This window comes from Ammospiza nelsoni, chromosome 3 (genome assembly GCF_027579445.1).
Source record: "Ammospiza nelsoni isolate bAmmNel1 chromosome 3, bAmmNel1.pri, whole genome shotgun sequence".
NCBI classification, from domain to species: Eukaryota; Metazoa; Chordata; class Aves; order Passeriformes; family Passerellidae; genus Ammospiza; species Ammospiza nelsoni.
This window is the reverse complement of record NC_080635.1, coordinates 48710813-48726026: the sequence shown is the minus strand read 5'-3', so window position 1 is coordinate 48726026 and position 15214 is coordinate 48710813. Positions and strand designations below refer to the sequence as shown.

Below are 15214 nucleotides of genomic sequence, written 5' to 3'. Positions count from 1 at the left end.
CAGGAAGCAGAATAGATCCCCTATAATCCAGGATGCAGTAGCTAGTGACCTGCTGAGCCTTTTAGGCACTCCTGAGTCTATGGGACTGGATGGGATTCATCCAAGTGTGCTGAGGGAGCTGGTGGAAGAGCTCACACAGTTGCTCTCTGTCATTTATCATCAGTCCTGGCTACCCACAAGAAGGGCCAGAAGAAGGATCTGGGGATCTGCAGGCCTGTTAGCCTGACCTTGATCTCCAGGAAGGTTCTGGAACAGGGTATCTTGAGTGTGATCATGTGGCACTTACAGGAGAGCCAAGGGGTCAGGCCCAGCCAGTCTGGTTTAGGAAACTGGGTGACATGCATGAGGGGCAAGCTGTGGATGTGTCTACCTGGGCTTTAGTAAAGCCTTTGACTGTTTCCCACAGTGTTCTTCTGGAGAAACTGGCTGCCCATGGGTTGGACAGGTGTACTCTTTGTTGGGTTAAAAACTACCTGGATGGCCAGACTAGAGGGTGGTGGTGAATGGTGTCATATCCAGTTGGTGTTCAGTCACAAGTGCTCAGGGCTCAGTGTTGGGGCCAGTTCTGTTTAATACCTTTATTCATGATCTGGATGAGGGGATCGAGTGCACTCTCAGTAAGTTCACAGATGACACTAAGTTACATGAGAATGCTGATCTGGTGGAGGGTGAGAAGACTCTGCAGAGGGATCTGGATTCATGTACTGAGGCCTGTGCTATGAGGTTCAACAAGACCGAGTGCCAGGGCTTGCACTACAATCACAACAGCCCCGTGCAACACTGAAGGCTTGGGGAAAAGTGGCTGGAAAGCTGTCCAATGGAAAAGGACCTGGGGGTGCTTTTGGCAGCCAACTGAATATCAGCCAGTGTGTGCCCAGGAAGGCCAATGGCACCCTGGCCTGTATCAGCAGTAGGGCCAGGGCAGTGACTGTCCCCCTGTACCCAGCACTGATGAAGTCACCCCTCGAGTGTGGGCCCCTCACTGCAAGAAGGGCATTGAGGTGCTGGAGCGTGTCCAGAGAAGGATTTGTCCTCAAGGGCTACAGGGAGCAGCTGAGGGAGCTGGGAGTGTTTAGCCTGGAGAAAAGGAGGCTCAGGGACCTAGGAGACCCTACCATTGTCTACAAGTGCCTGGAAGGAGGCTGTAGCCAGGTGGGGATCAGCCTCTTCTCCCAGGCAACTGATGACAGGACAAGAGAACGTAGCCTCAAGCTGTGCCAGGAGAGGTTTAGCTTTGATACCAGGAAAAATTCTATTATGGAAAAGGTTAAACATTGGAATGGGCTTCCCAGGGATGTGATGGAGTCACCATGCCTGGAGGATGGTTCAGGAAAAGATTGGACATGGCACTTAGTTCTATACTGTAGTTGATAAGGTGGTGATTGGTCAGAGGTTGGACTTGATTAACTTAGAGCTCTTTTTAAATCTAAATTCTGTGATTTTTTGATGACTGCCTTAGGCTAAGGGTTGAATTGATAGCTACAGATTTTGGACTGTCTTGTGTGTCAGAGGGGTCAACCGCAGGTGAAGTTGTCCCTAGGTCTACTTAGAGAATTAAAGAATTAAAAACAAACAAACCAACTGGTCTTCTCTGACTTTCATAAGCATTCTGGAATTATTTTTTACTTTAAAATGTGATTTCTAAGGGCAGATGTGCACTGAGTTGCTACTATGTAGCTAAGCTATAAATAATAGTGATAACTTTAAAAAGAGTATTTTGAGGAGAAATCTTGCATATCGCTAAAAGAAATGCTTGAAGTGTAAGCTTAGGTCTGAAGCTTGTTTGGAAAAATACCTTTAGGAAATGTAGCTTTTTCTCATAAATTGAAGTGAATTTAGTCTTATGTGATACTAAGGTCATGCTGTGATTTCCTTGTGTTTTACCTGCACTTCTAGTAGTTATGAAAATGAGCACTAATGCTAGGATGTGAGCATGTTCTCTTTTTCTAGTCTCAGGTGCAGCTGTTGTCTCTTGTTTTCTCAAAACATATGCAGTGAAGACACTGAAATGCTAGTGTTTTCTAGGGTTAATTTCCAAATGGCAGTGGGGAACATGGAAGCAATATTCAAAGCTACAGTTTAGAAGCTATTAATTTATCCAATTCCTTAATAGTTTGAATTGGGGATGAAGCAGGACTAGTAGAATGAGCTGCTCTGAATTGAAGAAGCAGGGATGGGTCTTTGATTACAAAACTGCTCAGAGCAGCGTATTTCCTCTAGAGCTACCCAAGGTCTTTGGCACAGAGTTTTTCCTGTCTACAAAATTAAAATGCTTTGCTCATCTTGTCATTATTCATTATAATTTTTGCCTTGCCTGTTTTGGGAACCACGATGTAGTGGCTGATCACTGCTTAGTACAGTGAGCTCTCTTGCCTAAAGCACACATACACAAGTGCAGCGGATTTGGGCAAACTGCATTCCCGGGGCTGCTGCCTGTTTTGTGTGGTTGAGAAATGCTTCATGTACTGAAGCAGGCATGTATTATCCTTCTGCAGTCAGCCTTTGTGACGTGCTTTTTCAATTCAGCATACCCCGCAAAACAGGGAGGCTTTGCATTGCTTTAGAAAAGAAGATTAATGCTGGTTAGGAGGATGATATTAATTTGAGATGAGAAGAATAATTTTAGCTACTAGGTGAAAAAGTGAGGATGACATAATCCTTGAGTAAAGGAACTAAATAAGACTAGCTGCAAGGACTATTTTTTTTTTTAATGATGGCGAGCACTATAGAAGAGGCCAAACCATTTTCACATCTGGATGTGAGGTTTCCACTAATTTGTCAAACAGAGATTTGCTCCGAATATTTAAAACTTGTATAATCTTACTCCCAGTGCTGAATATTTACTGATTCCTGGAAAATGTGGAAGAATTTTTTGTTTAAGGAAACACTGAAATATTCTTAATAATGAAATTGTTACTGACTAGTTATAACAGTGCTTCCAGAAATATTTGCATCATAAGTGCTTGCAGAAAGCATCTGAGGAATAGAATTTGAAGGAAGAAGTAACTTGAGCAGTCTATGGACTTATGTTTTTCTGGGTCATATTCCTCTTATTTTGAAGCAAGGTAGCTGTAGAGTCTTAATTCCAAATAAACTCCGGGTTTACAAACAAGGTTTGCATTTAATTATGTTGGAAAATGTTGTTCCAGGGAGGGGCTGGGGAAATCTTTTATTAGAAAGCTATCTGTGTCAGTGAAGGTAAACAAGTTTTAAAATTCAATTCCTGTAAGCATTTGAATTTCACATTTGAAAATAGTTTTTGTCTACGTGTGCAAATAATTATTAATTTAAGCGAATGCAGATGCATGAGCAAGGCCGAAAGGAATCAGCTCTGAAACTTATCTTATTTCTTGCGAGTTTTTTCAGTCTGGCAATTTGTGCCGTCAATCCATAGTTAATGTGAAAGCAACGACTTTACATTAAAAGTATTGTGAGTTTGTGTAGGAAGGCATTGTTTTTGGGGACAACACCCCCTCCACTCTTTTTGTATTTTAAGTCATAAACTGTGACTAGAATACAGATAACTACTTTGTAAAAAACCTTATGTTTGTAAATATAAAATAAAAGGAAAAAACAGGTGAGGCTCGCTGACTCTTTAAGTCCTTCCATGGCAGAACAAAATTAAATTACTAATTCTGTTTGGGGAAGAAAGCTGGTATTAAGTTTGGTGGATTATTCAACATCTGTCTAGTGTGTAGCTCACCACTTAGCAGGATGTTATGCAGATTTATTAGTCTAGAAGAATGTGGTTCAAGTTTAAAAGTTAAAATATAGCAGTATGTTAAAGCAGACTTCTCCTGGCTGTTGTACTTTTTTATTTACCAGCTTAGAGGCTGAGCAGGAGATGTGTTTTAGGTTTGATTTGCATGAGGCCTAATGGTCTTTTCAGCCTTTCAACTGTCTATAGAGTGAATGCACATGTTTTTTAAGAATGCACATATCATCCACTTAGGTTTTGTTCAGCAATTTCACAGTAAATGGAAAGCTTGCAAAATGGGTGAGAATTGTACTGTTTTAGTAATTTTTAGCATATACTGAGAGAAAAAATTGTACATATAGTCCCTGTTTTCCATAAAGCTTTGGAATAATTTCTTTTCTTCTGAGTGCTAAGGTGTTTCTTTAAAACAAGAAGTGTTCAACACTGACAAATTATAGTTCAGAAACCGTGGGCATACAATGATGGTGAAATACTGACCAGTTTGCTTAATTCCTCTCTTATTTCTGCTTGATCTCCTAAACATTGGAGAACTTAATTTTGTATCAGAAGCAGGTGCATAACCACATTTAAAATACAGAATGTTTGCAACTAAAAGATGAGTTAAGTATGGAGAAGTGAAAGAATCTGTTTTGCTGCAGCCTCCAGCAATATTCGTTATGGAACAATAGGACTGATCTATGTGTGAGGGTGAAAATGAGCAAGCTTTTGCTATCTCATATCTGGTGTAAATCCAGGAAGTCTTGATACAGAGATCCTGAAAATTTACATTATACATAATTTCCCATTGACTCCTCCATATTTTGACTACTGATCTCTTCTCTGTCACAGCAGAATTTTTTTTAACATGCCTTGCATTTTCAGGTCTGTTCATCCTTAAGTAATGTTTAAATGGAGAGAAAGATCCTTTGGCATTTGAAAAATGTAATAATTTGTTTATGATGCTTATTTAGATTAACTTCTTTTCATTCTAGTCCTGATAGTTAACATTGTTAAAATAACTGCTTCATCATTCTTCAAGTTCTTCATGATGAATAATCCTTAAATCTCTGTAAATTAGGCAGTTATATATAATTTTTTATATTTCAAGGTAGGCCTTTTGAATTTTTTGCGTTACTTTTCTACATTTATAAATGACTGTTTTGGTACCTATTCAGCTCTGTGTGGTTAGATATGTTGAGTGCACTAGCTAGAACCAGGATGTTAGCCTGTGTGAATGTGGTATTAGTGAAAGTGAAAATGTTGGTTATGCTGTGTGTTTTGTTTGTTACATGCAACAATTATTCCTTAATGGTACTAATTCCAGCTTTGGTCGGCCAGGAGTTGAATGCTACTGTCAACATGACAGTGGAGCTGCAGTAATCCAACTTCAGTTCCTGATTAATGAGGTTAGTAAAATGATTTATGTGTAATTCAGAGAAGAAATGGAGCACATTTTCTTTAATTTTTCATTAGGCAAGCATTAAAATAATAATGATAAAAGTGGGGTAGCACAAATAATAAGCTGCAATAACAATTATAAATAAATTAATTTTTTTAGTTTTGGAAAATGCTTGACTAACTCCTGAAAATATCTTTGTCACCAAAGTGCTCTTTTGGTATAAGCAAGAACTAGGATATCTTTTCATGTCCTTGAACATTGCAAGTTATCTCTGGAAGTGGTGAAGTACTTTTTACACAGTACTACCAGTTTCAGTAGGTAGTTAATTTTATTTTGATCAAGTTACTGTCTTAGACATGAACTGAATAATGTTGCCTCAGTTTCAGATGTGCTTCTAGGGATGTAGCAGCTGAGATTTGACAGCAGTGCTGTTCTTGAGCTAGGGATGGGCTTTTAGAGGGATCTCGCTGGCTTTGTCAGCACACAGATATTAGCAGTTCATTGCCTGATTTCTCTGCAGAGATGGGCATGAGGAAACTGATGAGCACACACTGGAAAAAGCTCCTTCCCCATCACCTCTCAGAGTAGCACTGAACCAAATATGAGTGAGCTGAATGTGTGATCACATCACTTATCTCATTCCTTCTACTTAGAACATAGCTGTGCTATGGTACTGATGCACATGCTTATATGTTTTTTTCATCCTGGAAATAAATATGTAATGTTTATTTCTGTGATGCTATACTGTTCCTAGGGCTTTGAAAACAGGCTGACTAAAATGTTTTTGTTCTCCTAGGGAGCTCTAGTGAGTGCCTTGGCTGACGACACCTTACACCTGTGGAACTTGCGCCAGAAGAGGCCGGCTATCCTTCATTCCCTCAAATTTAACCGGGAACGGTAGGGACTGGTTATTGTTGCAATGCCCATGTGCTATTGTGAGATCAGATCTTATTGATGCAGTCCAAGTCATTACTTGGTACATAATTGAAGCTGGGTTTACACTGGGTTTGAGTTTCAATCTGTTGGGCCCCAAAGTAGTTGTGAATAAGATACACTAGTGACCTAAACTGAGATGCCTTTTCTATCACTTTTTGTTGCATTGTTGAACATCAATTTTCATATCTTTAAAAGGTGGAGGAACAGAGTAATTTGAATGTATGTCTTCAGAGGAATTTTGGAACAAGAGAAAGTGTGTGCACCAAAAAGACAATCAGGAAAACTGGTCAATTTTTTTACCTGGAATTTTTTCTCCCTTGATGGGAAAACAAGATTCTGCATTGTTAGAGCTCTTGTTTGTATCAGAGTATCTGAAAACCACTTGTATTTTGACTAAAACTTTTTGTACTCAAGTAATAAAATTCCAAGCAAGCTAGAGAGACATTTAAGATTAAATTCTTAAAGTCAATTGAGTAAATTTCTGAAAAACGTGTCCTTTGTTTTAAAAGCAACTACTCCTTCCCTTCTAGGAGATATTCCTTCTTTTCCAGTACATGTAAAGTCTCAGCTGGAATGCTGTATTTGCTTTTCAACAGTGTGCATTAGAGATGGGCTGCTTGGGGAGCTCGGAGGGTACTAGCAAGAACACAGAATAATCTGTCACTTGTATTTCTTTTGAATAGGGCAGGAGGTAATATATTTTAAGTAATCGATAGCAATAGAAAAAGGTAAATACTTATCTAATACCTTCTAAAGTAGTGTCATGCCAACTACTAAACAAACTGTTGGGTGGGTGAAATGGTACCCTGGTAGTTTTAAAGAGTAGGTTATGAACAAATTCGTCAGGAACAACATAAATGAAGATTACTGAAGTTTCTTTGTGTAGAGGATTAAGTGATTCTAATTCCCTTTTGAAATTGTTTCTGTGATCACTGTGCATAAAAATCCGACCAGGGCCTGTAGGAATAGAACAAGGGGTAATGACTTTAAAGTGAAAGAAGTAGGTTTAGATGGGATATTGAAAGAAATTCTTCATTGTAAGTGCTGAGACACTGTAAGTGCTTGCCCAGAAAAGTAGTGGGTGCCTCATCCCTGGAAGTGTTCTAGAGAAGGTTGGATGGGGCTTTGCTCAAGTACCTACTGAAAGATGTCCCTGGCCACAGGAGGTGAGGTGGACTAGGTGATCTTTAATAACCCCTTCAGGCCCAGACAATTCTGTGTTCTGAACTGTTGTACAGAAAACCGGAAGCTTTGTTGACTGGGGCAAATTCTCTGCCCCAAAGGAGTGGCAGTGTTCCTTTATGCAGTATAGAAGGCAAATGGAGGGAAATGCAATTTATAACCGCTAATTTAATGAGGATTGTCCAAATGTAAGAGATACAGTAGTGTGTCCAAACTGGATTTTCTACTTCTCCCTTCCTTTTTTTAGTGACTTTTCTCTTACTTGTAGTGTCTACTTAAGTGTCAGTGTAAAAGTAAGATTTGTATCCTGAAACCACACTTAAAAATGGGCTTCTAACTAATGCTCTAAAACAGATATCTGATTCTGATTGTGTGTAAATCTGTTGTAGGCTGGCATAGAGTTTTAGATGTGTTGTATCTTTGGTTAAGTAAAGTGAAAGTTTTAAACTATCCTTTTTTCTGTGAATGTAATGATGTCAGTAGCAAAATCCATCACAGGGAGTTGAGTGGGGCTAGAAAGGAGTCTTGGTCACTGATATTGCTTTAGTGGCTGACTTAGTTACTAATCCTGTCTTGCCAAGGTAGGTAACGAGAGCACCACAGTTACCATGAGTGGTGTAAGCATAGCTTGAGACAAGGGCTTATTCTTCTAGCAATTTTAATCTTAAAACATCTGTTATAATAACATATGGAGTTAGCCAGAACACTTAAGATTGCCAGATCTGTACCTTGTCATAGCCGCTTAGGTCATGGTGGATGACTGTTAAATGTTTTCAAATATTCTGTTTTCTTTTGACTAGTTCATAAAACACAAATTCATAAAATAACCTATAATTTCATTATCAGGTAAATATTTTGACTGGAACTTGAAATGCAAAAAATTCACTGTTGAATAATTCTAAATAGGGACCTTTATAACACTTAGTTCTTTGTAATTCATTATACCTAATAGTTTCAGTATGCTGTATGAATCTGAAGTAAATGGACTTTTCTTTGGTCAGTTTTATGCTATATACAACTAAGTTTATTGAGAAGAGTGTTCATGATGTAAATTAATTATGCACAGTCCATTCTGTCAGGCTTTTCTGGAAATGTGTCAGGGGTCTTTGGAGGTCTTTCGTGGTTTTATTCCCACCCTTTAGTCCATGTCCGCTTCCTGCCACTCATTACTGCATTGTACTGTGAAAGGAAAAGTGCCTCTCTATCTCCACTTGACCCCCCCCTTCTCCAGCCAAACCTTGTTCTTTCTCATGGTGTGTTAATACCAATAGTCCTTGGATTTACCAGCAATTCTTGTCTGTTAGTAATAACAGTCCTTGGCTGGCTCCACAGCTATCCAGTTATCTGTGTTTGAGACATACACATTAGTCCCTTGTCTTCTGGGAATCAAAGGGATCTCACTGTGGGCTGCTGTTTATAGGGTTGTCAGACAATGGGCTTTAAAACACATTAGCCTCTTATAACCAGGTGCTCAAAAACGTCTCACTTTGGACCACTGTTTATAGGGTAGCAAGAGAGTGGGCTTCAGTTGTAGTAATTTTCCATTTTGGCCAATTTTAGTTGGTAACTTTTTTTGACTGTTCAGCAACAAAAATATTATTCCACTTGTGTTGTTATTGAAAACAAAAAATTCCAAGGTTGTTTGTTAAAAGCAGATGTTCATTAGACACCTGTTAGTTCCTGGGAACAGACAGGGTTTCTGATAAGCTGAAGGGGAATTTAATCCAAATGCAGTTCATCACGGCCAGGGCTTAATGAGCATTTCTCAGATCAGAGAAATTAGTGTCCTGGGTGGCAGAGGCATGCAACACCGCAACACATACCACGACTAAAGTCGGCTCCTCTCAGCTTCTACATTCTCAAGTCATGGAGTTGTTATAAACCTAATTAATAAAAACGTTATATTACTTTATGTTGTGGGATTAAGATCTGTCTGTAAGGATAACTAACTTCTCAAACGGGACTTATTTGAAATATTTTGTGCACTACAACACGGCCTTATAACTGTCTTCTCTAATAATACTTTGTCAGTTTGTGAGATTAGATATCTTGAAACTCATTATATGATGGAAGCAATGATTGTGGTGGCATCAGTATTTGCTCTAGGACTCTGTTAAGGCAAAGGTTTAAAATTATTTAACTGATTTGGTTTATCTGGAAATGTGTTGAAATTGCAGAAAAGCAGTATTTGTGTCCTGTGTAACAGGAGTTGAACTTTAAACTGTCACAGGCAAATTTTTATTCAGATTTTGTTTCTAAATAACTATTTGATATGTAAGGTTTAGATTTGGTCTAAGAAGTTGTCTTTAGCATAGAAAGCCAACTGTAGCAGTTAGCTACTCAGATGAAAGGATTTTCTTAGTCTTGAAAACTATTCTTTAACTGTATTTAAAAAAATAATTAAAAAATCAAGTGATAAGGCTATGACTTCATTAACTAATTCTGTAATCTTTTAGCACAGCCTTTTAACAGCTCTGCCTAATTAATTTCTTTTAGTCATATGGAAGAACTACTGCCCAATGTCTAACCACACAATTTCTAGATTTCATATTTGTGTTTATCCTGTTGGTAATTGAATTTTGTTGCCTCGCTTAAGATGTTTTAAACATCTTAAGATGCAAACTCAAGAACTAGCTTTTTTAATGAATGCTTCTGTTGTGTGTTAAATATTTTGTAATCTTACCTGAAAATATGAGTTTTAAATCTGTAAATTATTTCAGAATGCAGTCTCTAGTATATGACAGGAAAGTGATATGAATTATTGCTTTTCTACTCATGAATTTTAAGAACAGGGAGTGATGAAAGAGCTGATTCTTTTTAATATAATTCTCTGCCATTGCAGGCTCTGTTCTGATACGTGGAAAATGTCTTTGGGTGGCTTACATCAATCTTACATTGGAGCAAAACATTTTTTAAAAGCTGTTGCCAAGAGGCCTGAAATATGCTGCTTTCTCTTGAATCATTAAATTAGTAAAGAATCTGTAGATAATCAACAGACCATTAATGAGTTCATAGCTCCTGACTGCCTTTTGTTAACAATGATGGTTAGTAATTTGAAGCAAGTCTTCTGAAGCAGGAATTGGTGAGGTTTTACATATCTAATAAATCTGTTAGCTGAAGTTACTGACAGGTCACAAAAGCTCAGTGCAAAACAAGCTAGTTCAAGTTTTTTAGCCTTTTCTGTGCTGCATTTGTGGGGATTTTGCAGCTGCTTTATGTTCTAGCTACCAAATAAGGGTTAGGAGATAGTAGACCAATGTCATGCTTGGCCACTGTTCCTTGACTGTGGGAAGCAGTGTGTAGGGGCCAGGACAAAAATGCATAATGATATGGAACAGTTGCTTGTGTGACTTGTCATTGACTTGTCATGCAAAAGTGTCTAAATACTCTACCTCTTTTCAGAATGCATAATTCAGTGTGTGAACTCAGTATCTCAGGTTTTGTACATCTCTAAGATGACTTCAGTTGATCATTATCTATTTCCTTTGCTATCTACATATCTATTTATAAATATCTTAAACACAAGATTGTTGTGTGTTAACAAGTAATGCAAGATTCATGTCAAACTCGCTTTAACTCAGTAGTAAATATAAATGTTCCACTAAGCTAGCTCTGGAATAAATGTAGTTAAAAGATCTTATTAGAGTAAATATTGAAATACACACATTCATACATAACTGATCTGGCTTCATGCCTGCCATGTAGAAACTGTTAAACTTGATGCTGATCTGAGGTGTGAAAAGTCAAACATGCATCACTAACCAGCCAGGGACTTTGACAGATCCTGTTTGAGAGGGTGGAGTGACAGACTAACCTGACTGAAAAAAGAAAAAGTAGCATGGGATGACAAATTTGAGGCCCCTTTGCCAGCCCCTTTGCCAAAGCAAACCAGCTTTGTATGCATGTATGAAAAATTTGTTTCATTTTCTGAGACTTACATCCTTCCTGAGTTGACAAAAGAAAGTTTGTCTTTATGCTAAGTCACAAAGCAAGAATGGCATAAAAATAGAACTGAGTGTTTTGTGCCAGTGCTCTGCATATCGATCTCTGAATGCCTTGATAGCAATTTAATTTTTAATATGTCAACTTCTGTGCTGTGGGATTTAAATCGTTTTCCTCAACATGAAACTGCATAATTCAGAGTTACAAAATTATGCTTAAAATATCTTTGGCTTTATATCCTGCTGTAAACAGCAGGTTTAGCATTATGTTTGGAACACTGTCTATAGAGAGTGGAAAATCCCACTTATATTTACTAATTAGCAGTAAGATTTTAAACTTCTGTTGGCACACATTACCTTGTTAGATACTGTAACTTTGTACTCAGCCTGTGCCTTAGCAGACTTGGTAGTTTTCGTTCACCTTGAATTTATAAACTGACCAATTCTGCCACATTGTGGATAACAGGAGGACATACAGGTTGTCTTGCCTGTGAGAGCAGTTGGTGATAGACATTGTTTATGGGGTTTTGGTTTAGCTAAATTTTTGGGGTCGGGTTTGTTTTCTTTTTTCACACTTTTTTAAGTGACTTTCTTCAGAGCGAGAGGCAGCGATCATCTGGTCTCCTTGCCTTGATGGTGTCATGTAAAGCCTTTTACCTAGTGAGTTCAAAATTTTAACTCAGTGGTGATTCACTAGGGCATGTAATTAGAAGGAATTTGATCTTGTTTCGAGAAACTAGCAGAAGAAAATTAACATATTGGCTGTCTGGATTTGTCATATATATGAATTGTTCTTTCACAAGGATAAAATTGCTTTGAAAAATGTTTCCTTGAGGCCATGCATGCATGCAGAGTTCCACGTGTCAGTGTGGTTGATGGAGCTGCAGTTGCATCAGCTGCCTTCTTTTGCCTTTAGCACTGAGGCGGAACCAAAATGCTGAGTCCTGTCACTCAGAAATTTCAAATTTCAGAGAAATGGTTTTTAAATTGCCTCAGCTGCCCTCTTAGCTATACCTTTCACACTGACTTTCACAGTGATATAAGGCGTATAATGGCCAACTGCCACGTTCTTGGGCAGAATTTGACCTCTAGTCTTTAAGTTCTGCCTAAATGACAGGCTTCTCCATCAGCAATAGGAATAATTTTTCTGCCTCGTATGGTAGGGCTACGTCTCTGACATGGCCATTTTTTTTTCTAAAGTTTGAGTTTGTGATTCCCTATGTGTCTTTTGAGGCAAATGATTTGAAAACTAAGAGAATTATTCAGTATTGAAAGAATTTACGCAAAACGCTAAAAAAATCAGAAACTTTCTTACCACTGATGAAATACACTGCACTGTATATTTGTGAACTCCTCTTGGTGTGTCTGACATGCCAATGGTCTGTTACTTTTTGTGTCATCCCAAGACAGTTGAGTATCATGCTCTGACACATGCTTACTCCATTTTGACACCCCTGATGTCCAGCACAACTCAGATACTGAGCACAGGTGCTTCTCCGCTGCCTGAAGAGACAGCAATTCCAGTCAGTGGATTTGGGGAAGCAACATTTGGAGTGCTGTTGGGGATATAAATGGAAATGAAGTACCTGCTTCAGTTCCTACCACATTTGCCCACATGTTTTTTTGGTGGGACATTTTGGGATGCATTGAAGAGCAACTTCTTTGGGATGCATCTTCCTCTGCTTATGCCTGCTGGTCTTTGAGGCCTTTTTTGTATTGGTAGATGTTCTAAGCTTATTGAAGTTATCAGATGTGGAAAAAGACCCTTTTGCAACAGTCAGGTGGTATCAAAACTACTGCTTGCTTCCATCAGAATGTCATTTTGACACTGGCTTTTGACTTTCAAAGCCCATGGAGGACTTTGACAAGAGTCCATGGATTTGGACTCTACACTAACATCAGAATTAAACTTCTCAGCTTCTGAATTTTACGTGGTGCTATCTCATACATGAAAGGTTGAGGATAAAGGTGTGCAGAATACAGCTTTGATAGCTTAATCTTTTGCTTTTATTTTGCCTATACAGTAATGATCTGAGCAGCTGTGTGCTTATAGTTACTGCAGACCTATAATGATAGGCCGAGGCACTAGAAATATTTTAGTGACTTAACAATAAAACCTGTTATCAGTGCTTGTCATACTTCAAAGTATTTGTCACTGTGCTTTGTTAAAGCAGTGAAAAATTCTGAAGTATGTATAATGCTTCATAATGCAGTAGACTAGGAAAAGGTAAAGATTAATTTAGAAGGATTTCTGCTGTCATAATAATACAGTCAAGTTAACAGCCTGCCATTTTTCCTTAGTATTTCCACTTAAAAAACTAATTCTTTGAATAATGTATTAATATAATAAGTTGTGTTCTTTAATATTTCTGTAATTAAATTCCTGTAGGGAGTATTATCACTTGCTGAATTAATTGTTTTGATATATGATGTGAAACAGCAGCAATTAAGATTTTTTTTAATATCTTTGACAGATTATAAGAAAATATACATAGTCTGCAGTAAAGAAAGGGAATCCTTTCAGCAGGTTAAAAAAACACTTATTGAAGAATTTCCCATCATTTCTAAGACTCTCCCATAAGCAATATTCTAAATTATTTTTAATTAGTGTAAGAACAGAAAATATTTTATCATTGTTTTTCCCTGTGGGTGTGTCACTTGCTTTTCTGTATATAATTTTGTTTTCTTGAACTATTGGTTCAACTTTTACAAATTAGTTTTGCAAGAAAGAAAAGTCTTGGGTTTGTATTTTTTTTTTTTTTGAGCAGTGGGGAGGGAGCAGCTTTGCAAATATGTGTGTGGTGAGGATGACGATTTTGTGCTTACAGTAAATTACAGCTACAGGAGAATTTAAAGCAACCCTGACTGCTTTGGGGTTGTATAACAGGGCCTCATTTTAGTGGTGATGTTAGTTTATACTAAAATCTTGCTGTAGATTTCACATTGAAAAGATAAATCTCCTTAAAGCATTTTTTTCTATAAAGGGATCTTCCTCTTTGTGAAGATATGGGGAAGTGAAATATTTGAAATGACATGCTGTGCCCTATACTGTTTTATGCTAAAACTTTGGTCTGTTTCACAAAATGGACTACACTTACTTGAGGGAGCTGAAATTGCCTTGGAGACAACATGAGGAATCTGTTGTGCCATGAAAGAGCTGCCTGAAAAAGCCTGCTTTCTGTGGCTGCTGGCTCCAACAATCGCAGCCTGTCGCTTTAGATCTACGGCACTGGACGGTTTTAAATCAAAGATGCTTCTGTTTTAGTACTTTTGGGCAGAATGGCTTGCTACAGGAGAGCAGTATGGCAGTCTGCTTTTGACTGCTGCATTGTTTTCAGGCAGTTGGGGTTTGTGTGCAAGAAAGAGAAGTATGAAATTTTTTCATCTGTAGTCTTTTTGATGTATTCTCAACAATTGATTGCAATTTCCACTTTTATATATATATATCCATTCACAAATGGTGGGGAGAGAGGGGGAAGACGGCTCGAGTTGTAGAAATGGCTACAGGATTCTATGGCCAATTCTGCTTCTCTTGATCTCAAAATACATTATGAATGAAGTATATTCGTATCTGGTGGCAAAAAGATAGATTTCTGAAAGAAAAATCTTCATTTTTCAGAACAACAAAAAAAAAATGCTGTCTGTGGCCAAGTGTTAAATAAGCAGGTATTGCATCACTACCAAGAAGACTCTAACCTTTTGTTTCCATCCTCCAAAAGGAGTTTGAATCCCTTCAATCATCAGTCCAATTCTCAGCAGAATTAACAAGGCTGCTCAGGCCATTCAGATGGTCCTAGCTTCACTGATTTTTAGTTTTTAAGAGGGCTGTAACACTTCCAAAGTTTTTTAAAGTATACATAGCTTAAGGTGAAGCCTTAACTAGTGAGGCGGGAAGCTCAATGCATGAACTTTGATGTTGGAAATATTATTCTGTAAATTTTTAAAATAAATGCAGTTATCTGAAATGAGTCATTAAGTCAAAATATAGTGGACTTTCTGAAAGTTGGAAGACATACAGTTTTTCTATTAAGAAAATGAAATAGTATTTTTTTTATTTGC

At 37.9% G+C, this 15214-nt stretch overlaps 1 protein-coding gene across 8 annotated transcripts in view; it reads left to right on the top strand.

Moving 5' to 3' along the window:
- Window positions 1-15214, top strand: part of STXBP5 (syntaxin binding protein 5) — a 104055-nt gene that overhangs the window by 22574 nt on the left and 66267 nt on the right. For all 8 annotated transcript variants that reach the window (XM_059467241.1, XM_059467239.1, XM_059467236.1 and 5 more), the window contains exons 3-4: window positions 5022-5103; window positions 5893-5993. In XM_059467241.1, coding sequence (XP_059323224.1) covers window positions 5022-5103; window positions 5893-5993 — 183 coding nt within the window. The remainder of the gene's footprint in view (window positions 1-5021; window positions 5104-5892; window positions 5994-15214) is intronic.